This window comes from Arabidopsis lyrata (assembly GCF_000004255.2).
Source record: "Arabidopsis lyrata subsp. lyrata unplaced genomic scaffold ARALYscaffold_1, whole genome shotgun sequence".
NCBI classification, from domain to species: Eukaryota; Viridiplantae; Streptophyta; class Magnoliopsida; order Brassicales; family Brassicaceae; genus Arabidopsis; species Arabidopsis lyrata.
Window position 1 is genome coordinate 26,421,129 of NW_003302555.1, and position 8,690 is coordinate 26,429,818.

The window sequence follows — 8,690 nt, forward strand, 5'->3', positions numbered from 1 at the left end:
AGAGAAGAGAAGCTTCTAATCACTCAATTAATGCCTAATAGTAGCTTGGCAAACCATCTTCATGGTATGTTTTGACATTACATTTCCTAGACTTTCATCTCAATAAAAATTTGCAATAATTAGGTAGTCTAACTATCTGAGTTATATGTTTGCAGCGAATCATTCCGCTGGATTGGATTGGATAACACGTCTAAAGATCATAAAAGGAGTAGCAAAGGGTTTATCTTACTTGTTCGACGAGTTACCAACACTAACGATACCTCATGGTCATATAAAGTCATCGAACATTGTTTTAGACGAATCATTTGAACCATTGTTAACAGATTACGCTCTTAGACCGGTGATGAGCTCAGAGCACGCACATAACTTCATGACAGCGTACAAATCGCCAGAGTATAGACCATCGAAAGGGCAAGTCATAACGAAGAAGACAGATGTTTGGTGTTTCGGTGTGTTGATCTTGGAAGTTTTGACAGGGAGATTCCCTGAAAATTACTTAACGCAAGGTTATGATTCGAACATGAGTCTTGTGACTTGGGTGAACGATATGGTCAAGGAGAAGAAAACAGGTGACGTGTTCGACAAGGAAATGAAAGGAAAAAAGAATTGTAAAGCGGAAATGATCAATTTGTTGAAAGTTGGTTTGAGATGCTGCGAAGAAGAAGAAGAGAGGAGAATGGACATGAGAGAAGTTGTGGAGATGATTGAGATGTTGAGAGAAGGAGAATCTGAAGATGATTTTGGTTCTATGGATCATCGAGGGACTCATAATAATTTATATTCTTCCATGTTGTTAGACGATGATGACTTTGGTTTCTCGATGAATCGATGAGAGTTTCAGATTTTCGGTTTCTTTTAGGAATATTGAAAAAGTTTCAAAAAAGGTGAATATTCCGGCAGAAGTAGCTTCACCGGAGCCGGAGAGAAGAATGAAGAACATGCGCTTGGTTTTTCTTCTTCTTACGGTCAATGCAGATAATGAGCAATTAATGGACTAAAACATGTATATATTATGTATCTGTATTACTGTATGTCACCATCATCATCAGCTTTAGGTCTTCTTGGTTCAACGAACGATTTGTGTTTTAACTTTTTTTTACCTTTTCAACTTTATATTCTCATCGTGTTAAAAGTGTAGATTTTATATAATAAGATATATTTCCTCTTTAATAACTTTTTCCTTTCTATAATTTTTTCTTGTTTTAATTGAATTATATCTTTTTAATTACATACTTAAATATATAATAAGGCCTTATGGTGAAAAAAAAAAAAAAAACTTTCCCTAGCCTGTTTAGAATAAGAAGTATATAATAAGGCCTAAGTATATTCAGGCCCAACTTTGAACCCAGAAAAACAATTTAATATTTAACATTTTCTTCTTTTAATTATCTGTCTAGAAAATAAAAAGCCGAAGCACCACCACCAACGTCTTCTGCTGCTGCAAACTCTTTTGTAAAATTTGGGTAATCGACTCGTCCTCTCTAAAATTTCCCCAAATTTTAACCCGCGAAAATTTAGGTCTTGTGACATTTTAATCTTTTAATTTCTTTTCAAATTTTGAAGAAAAACCCAAACTTTCTCTCAGAAAAAAAAAAAAAAACTCAGATCTTCCCTCTCTTTCTCTCTTCTAGGGTTTCTCTCTCACTCTCTCACTCACCGATTGGTCTCTTTCTCTCCTCTCGTCGACGTCGTATTGAGGATGGATGTGGCGATTAGTGATGTACCGGAGAATCTTGAATCTGTTGAAGAAAAGAGAGATGAAGAAAATGTGGAAGAATCGCCGGTGAAGAAGAAGCCACGTTTTGATGAAGAAGTGAATAGAGTGGCGGAGATTGTATTGGTGTTATCGGCATTGCGAAAGATTCGAGGTGGGAAAACTCCGACGGAATTGGAGATTGAGCTTATGGTGGAAGCTAAATCGAAATTGGTTGACATGTGTCAAGAGTTTACTCCCAAAGATATTATTGGTATTGATGCTATTGGAGCTGTGATTGAAGATCTGGGTTTGAATGGTAAGCTTAAAGATCAGAGATTAGGGTTTCGAGCTCCTAAATTAACCATCTCTGAGAAGCTATCTCTTGGCAAGAGAAAGGTTTGTTGTCTCCTTTCTTCTTGCTACTCTTCTGATGGTGGTTTATTGATGATGTAATATGTTATTTTTTCTCTGATGTTTCTCTACAGATGGAAGAATTGAAAAAAGCCCCAATAGTATCCACTACCTATACATCTCCAGGTCATTCAACTCCAGGTATGACTATGGATATTTTCAATAAAACCATCAGCTAATAACTCCAGGAGTCAGTCGTGACAAACTTCTTCACTGTATGATTTTTGTAGCAGCAAGTAATGTGTCTATGGCGCATCAGTGGCCTAATAGCGATATGAAGGCATCCACTAGTTCTGTTAATGCATCTGGAAGGGAAGCATCAGGAATAACACAAGCTAGAATGGAGAGACCGCAGTTTAAGTCAGATATGCATACCGGTACTTCTCAGGGACCAGGTGTGTCCACTTTGCTAACCTCGTTCTGTACCCATTTTATATATTCTATAGATATTCAGACTGGCAGAAGAAATAGCTCAAATTTTGTGTTAGCTGGTGAATTTTTTTGGTTGATTTGCTATGGGTTTGTATTATACTTTAGAAGTTAAAAACTTGATGAAGAATCTTAAGTGCTACTTCTGAGTACTAGTGCCTTGCTCGGTATAAATTTTTTAACTAGCCCTCCATTTTCAGAGTGTTTTTATAAGTTTTGCTGTCTATAGAGAGCTTACTACTGACATCTTTATTTCCTGTTGGCACTAGGTAAATTCTTTATATGATCTTGTTTATCAGTTCTTTTTTGCCATGAGATTTTCATTTTGAGTTTCATATCTTCTTTTTATTGTTAGTGGACAAGTATTCCTGATCTCTCAAGTTATTACATTTTCTTATGAACCAGCAGTTCCTGCCGGAAATTACTTTGGGAATACTACATCTTGGTCTGCCCAACCTCATTCCAGTTCCTCCACCATATCATTTGGTACTGCATCAGATAGCAAGGTTCCTGTTCAGGGTTCTTCCAGAATCTCAGATCCGAGCTTTAGACCATTTATGTCTCAAACTCCACCAGGTCCATTCCCAGGCATGAAAGGGGTGACTTATGGTCAAACTTCTTCATCTTTTGGAAACAACCACCATGCTGAAATTGCTAAGTTAATCCATAAAGTTCTGCAACCGCAGGCTAAACAAAATCTCTTGTGGAACCCACCTTCCAGAGAATACATGAGTAAAGCAATGACATGCCAAATGTGTCAAGGAACTATCAATGAAGTAGAAACGGTGCTAATCTGTGATGCTTGTGAAAAAGGATATCACTTGAAATGTCTACAAGCTCACAATATAAAAGGTGTTCCGAAATCTGAATGGCATTGCTCAAGATGTGTGCAATTATACAATGGCAAGTCTTTTCCTCCTAAATACGGCCGTGTCATGAGAAGCGCCACTACAGCAAAAATGTCTTCTAGTACAGCCGAAGTTCAGTTACCCACAGAGAAGAGGGTTGGTAAAATGGATCAAAAGGTTAGTCAAGAGGCAATGCCACATCTCGAGACAGCAAAACCAACTAAGGATTCAGCTATGGAACAAACAGTTGAAGATGCAGCTATGGAACAAACAGTTGAAGATGCAGCTATGAATCCAATAGTTGAAGCTGAAGGTGAAGCTATGAATCCAACAGTTGAAGCTGAAGATGGAGCTATGAATCCAATAGTTGAAAAAGCTATGAGCCAAATAGTTGAAGCTGAAGATGCAGCTATTAATCAAGCAGTTGATGCTAACTTAAAAACACAATTTCCTATAGCAAACGATGATGCTGAGTGTGATGATCCTTCAGAACCAGTATCTCAGTCAGAGACTCTTAATCTGCCAGAACCAGAGAAAAAAGAAGTTCTGAGCAAAAATCCTACTGAGAGATGTGTTTCCGCAAATAGTCAAGATAAAAACTCAAAGATCATAGCTGAATCACCATTACAAGAGGAGAATTCAGCTTCTCAGACTGAGAACTCACCAACCCAGCTTCCTTTGCAATCCAACACAGATCATTCCCAACCGCAGAACATGACACCAAATGTGGAAGAGGCTATACAGAAAAATGTCACAGAAAATCCAGAGGAAGACAAAAGCTTTTAAATGTTTCAGACAAAACTTGCAGGAATCAGAATTCACTCTGTCCACGGCAGTCAGTACTCGCACTCTATTTGGTCCTCAAGTATATATAAAGTAAGTGATGATGTATTTGATATAACCTTTTTGGGGTAGGTTGAATTACTAAATGTTTTATTCTATGAAGTGCGTGTGGCCGTTCAATTTTCTGAGCATAAGTAGTGACGGATTTAGTTTAAGCTTAGTAGTTTAGCTTGAACCTTTTTTAAGACACTTTGTGAAATATTTCCTTAATTCACTGTAACCTTATAAATTCCTACATCATCTAGTAACATGATATGTATTGTAGAGAGACTCGGAAAATAAATTTATCTATTTTGCTAGAATTAAAAGAATTTGTAAAAATTCACAAAACACAAGAGAGATAAATAGAAAGGCTTTTTTTATTTCGAATCTAATTTACAATAATAACATGAACTCTATAACAACAGTAATAATACAGTGGCGTATTTAAAGCACAAATAATTTGATTTACAGTAGAAATTAGAAAGTGAAAGTGATTCATTGCCAAAACATTAGGAGGTTTCTTGATGATCCCAAAAGAGATTCAAGAAATTCCAATGGTTTTACCGAGAAGCCAGAGAACAAGAGACAATTCAAGTCCAAAGATTGTATGGAGAGTACCTCTATCAAGTGTAAACCCATACACTGTGATTCCTGCTCTGTTATTCTCAAAATAACTCACTACAAAAAAATCCAACGAGACATAATTTTTAAGTAAACCATTCAGACAAAAAAAAAAAGCATTGCAGAGAATTTTGTATTCTCTTACCTAGAGCTTGCCGTTTTTGGAATGACATGGTACTGAAAGCATAAGCAGGAATAATGTTATTATTGTCTAGATCATCTTCTTCATCACCATACTCGTCGCTGTCTGATTCTGTCAACGTAATAACATCATGGCCATTGTTGTTATCGTTGTTGTTGTTTCTAGCAACCAAAGTTGGAGTCTCTCCATCTACTGTCTGATCAAAGGATTCTAACGTCGCGCATACATGCCATTTTGCAGCTAAACATGTCACAGCTTGAGCCTTATGTGTGATCTTTGATGCACTTCGTAATAGTATCAGAAGTGCAGTGACTAATGTCATCGAACAAAGCTGAGATCAAAGCAAAGAAAACTGTAAGTTTTTAGAAATGGGTTTATCGAGAAATGAACATGGAGACTGAAGAAAACTTACAGCGAGTTCTCCAGCTCTGTACATATTGACTTCAGTGTAAGCTTTGGTAGTAATAAGCAGAGAAGAAAACTGACTTCCAGTAACAAGAATCAATAAACATAGAATGAAAGAACGATATCTATGGCTGATGATTCTAAGATGACGTCTAATACGAAGATGTTCAGACAATATAGAACCAACATCTGAATCAATCTGAAAAAGCTTAGCAAAGTCTTGAAGACGAAGGATCTGAAGATGGCAAATGAGACGAAAGAGAACACAAACAAGGAAGATTACGGTTGTTCGATAAAGCCAAGAACAAAGCTCCATTATACAAGCCACTGTATCACTTAACACAACGTTTCCTAAAAACGGTATTTGAGATCCACCTGATGCGTACCACCAAATTTTGTATGCACTCATTGCTGAGAAACAAGGTATCACAAAGTAGGACACAATATGAAGCGAAGTCTGCAAAAAGACAAAAAAAAAAAAAAAAACAATTGTAATGCTTGTGAAACAAGTAAGATGGTAAAATCTAGGTTTTTACTAGAAAGAATTCACCGAAGTTGAAAACACAAAAATGTTACAGAAGAGAGTGAAAATAACATAATTATTAAAATTTCTTCTGTCTTTGTTACTCAATCCTTTAAGTAAGATGCGTCGAGTTGTTTCCTAACTTTATAATATTCATGATTCTTCTCCTTTGTTCTATTATTTATTTTTTCTTTTCAATATGACTTTATTCTTTGGACAAATTATTTGCCATAATCCTAAAAGAATAGAATATTAATTCCTTACAATAATTGCTATTTTTCAACTTAGAATTTGTGGCAGATATTAGTTGTTGTTTTTTTTTTTTTTCAAAAGAAAATAAACAGATTTGTGATTCAAATAGAGATCGAAACTCACATTGAGTTGATTGGTATAATTTCGTCGAACAGTTTCGCTCTCGTCCCAGAGTTTATCAAAGAAGAGGAATCGTCGGAGACCGTATTTGCTAACGAATCTGGTGAGACAGAGGAAAGAGACGGTGGCGACGCTGCTTAGAGAAAGCTGAACAACGGAATCATAAGGTCTTGAATGGTAACTGTCGCAGTCGGCACAAGCGAGAAGGAAGTGAGAGATCGCAGGAACGACGAGGGTGAAGACGACGAACATGGTCCAAGAGAGAATCGCTGTCCATGGACTTGAGTGATCTACGCACATCCATCTTAGGTATTTACGGAAGCTGTGTAGCTCGTCTTGTTGGTGGGAGACGCAGCGATTGAAGATCTTCTTCTTGTTGTTGTTTTCATGGTTTATCAGCGGCTCTTTCCCGACGTCGATGTCGATGTCCGCCATAGACGATCCAATTAAGAAAAAGCGTTGCGAGAGAGAGAATCAGAGTTTTTGAGAGAGAAGAGATCGCGTTTGCGTTCCTTTTGACTGCGATTGGTGATGCGCGATCTGTGAACAGAAGTGAGACGAGAAACGCTATTTATAAGTTAGTTAATTTTTTGTTGGCGTGTGTATTGTGTTTTTTTTTTTTTTAATTTGTCTCTTATAAGTAGTTATCTAAAGTTAGTGAGAGATAATATTTGGAGTTAGTCAGACAAGTGTTAATTGAGTTAATTGTTGTGAAACTTATTGTTCTCTTATTCCATTCTATGAATAATGATACATATATATAGGCATATAAACCTAGGGTTTTAGAGTACATAATGAATAACCCTGATGGGCTTATTGGGCCCGGTTATAAGTCCAATATGATGTATTATAACACTCCCCCTTGGACGGAGTAACCGGACCTGATGGTCAATCGGGATCTCGATAATACGCTGGGGGATGTTGTCTCATTAAAACCTTACCAGGAAAACCCAGTGGGAAAAACCATGGTGAAGGAAAAAGAGTACAACACGCATTACTCCCCCTGATTAGAGCATCACCGTAGATCTCTAAGTCTACGCATTCCTATTTGTTGGATGAGCTTCCGGAGTGTTGAAGCGGGCAATGATTTGGTGAAAAGGTCGGCGGAGTTATCGCATGATCGGACCTGTTGAACGCTGATCGTACCATCCTTCTGCCAATCCGAGGTTGAGAAGAATTTCGGTAGGATGTGCTTCGTCCGATCTCCTTTGATATAACCTTCCTTGAGTTGAGCAATGCAAGCCGCGTTGTCTTCAAACATAACCGTGGGCTCCTTATCTTCTTTCATACCACAATCTGATCGGATGTGCTGAGTCATGGATCGTAGCCAAACACATTCTCTGCTGGCTTCGTGAATGGCCAAAAGTTATGCATGGTTTGATGAAGTGGTAGTGATTGTCTGCTTTATCGATCTCCAAGAGATAGCTGTTCCTCCATGCGTGAACACATAACCAGTTTGAGACTTGGCATTGTGCGGATCTGATTGATACCCTGCATCAGCAAAACCAACTAGTCCATCCTTGTTGTGGTTAGTGTAAAACAGTCCTAAGTCTTTAGTACCTTGAAGGTATCTTAGGAGGTGTTTGATACCATTCCAGTGCCTCTGAGTTGGACATGAGCTAAAGCGAGCTAGGAGGTTCACGGCAAAACAGATGTCTGGTCTAGTGTGACTAGCCAAGTACATTAACGCTCCTACAGCACTGAGGTATGGCTTTTCTGGACCGAGAATTTTTTCATCGTCCTTCTTGGGACCAAATGGATCACTGTCCAATCCTAGGCTCCGGACAACCATTGGGCTGTTCAATGGGTGGGCCTGGTCCATATTGAATCGCTTGAGTACTTTTTTAATGTAAGCCGCTTGATGCACAAGGATTCCTCCTTTAACGTACTCAAGTTGTAAACCCAAACAGAATTTAGTTTTACCTAGGTCTTTCATTTCGAATTCTGCTTTCAGGCAGTCGACTGTTTGGGAGATTTCACCAGATGTTTAGATCATCCACGTAAACTGCTATGATTACAAATCCTTTGTTTGAGTATTTCTTGATGAAAATGCATGGACTGATGGGATCGTTTTTGTAGCCTTCTCTGATGAGATATTCGCTTAACCGGTTATACCACATACGTCCACTTTGTTTCAGTCCATACAAGGATTTGTTCAGCCTGATGCAGTATTGATCTCGAGATGCATGCTTATCTTTAAGCTCTATGCCATCTGGTAATCTCATGTATATTTCATTGTCGAGGGGCCCATAGAGATATGCGGTGACAACATCCATTAACCGCAAATCTAGATTTTCTCTTATGGCCAGACTTATGAGGAATCGAAAAGTAGTTGCATCCACCACCGGAGAATAAGTCTCCTCATAATCGATTCCGGGTCTCTGTGAGAATCCTTGTGCTACAAGCCGTGCTTTATAA

The 8,690-nt window shown here is 38.1% G+C and overlaps 3 protein-coding genes across 7 annotated transcripts in view; 2 read left to right on the forward strand and 1 right to left on the reverse strand.

Moving 5' to 3' along the window:
• LOC9330324 (pollen receptor-like kinase 5) overlaps window positions 1-1,190 on the forward strand; it is a 2,888-nt gene extending 1,698 nt beyond the window's left edge. Inside the window, exons 3-4 of the mRNA XM_002891537.2 lie at window positions 3-64; window positions 156-1,190. Coding sequence (XP_002891583.1) covers window positions 3-64; window positions 156-832 — 739 coding nt within the window. The 3' untranslated portion in view covers window positions 833-1,190. The remainder of the gene's footprint in view (window positions 1-2; window positions 65-155) is intronic.
• Window positions 1,191-1,405: 215 nt separating this feature from the next.
• Window positions 1,406-4,464, forward strand: LOC9327646 (PHD finger protein At3g20280). Of its 5 annotated transcripts, none has more exons than XM_021012592.1 (5): window positions 1,406-1,518; window positions 1,632-2,092; window positions 2,182-2,248; window positions 2,338-2,502; window positions 2,942-4,464. In XM_021012592.1, the coding sequence occupies exons 2-5, from the start codon at window positions 1,700-1,702 to the stop codon at window positions 4,168-4,170; spliced, it is 1,854 nt and encodes a 617-aa protein (XP_020868251.1). In that variant the 5' UTR covers window positions 1,406-1,518; window positions 1,632-1,699; the 3' UTR covers window positions 4,171-4,464. The 5 variants fall into 5 exon arrangements, with proteins under 5 accessions (XP_020868251.1, XP_020868252.1, XP_020868250.1 ...); XM_021012593.1 differs by having other exon boundaries at window positions 1,448-1,463; XM_021012591.1 differs by lacking the exon at window positions 1,406-1,518 and having other exon boundaries at window positions 1,600-2,092.
• A 104-nt stretch (window positions 4,465-4,568) lies between these two features.
• LOC9327647 lies at window positions 4,569-6,814 on the reverse strand. Its single transcript, XM_002894217.2, has 4 exons — window positions 6,276-6,814; window positions 5,385-5,834; window positions 4,976-5,303; window positions 4,569-4,887 (listed from the first exon to the last, which is right to left on the reverse strand). Exons 1-4 carry the CDS (start codon window positions 6,705-6,707, stop codon window positions 4,751-4,753), a joined length of 1,347 nt encoding a protein of 448 aa, XP_002894263.1. The 5' UTR covers window positions 6,708-6,814; the 3' UTR covers window positions 4,569-4,750.
• Window positions 6,815-8,690: the final 1,876 nt, after the last annotated feature.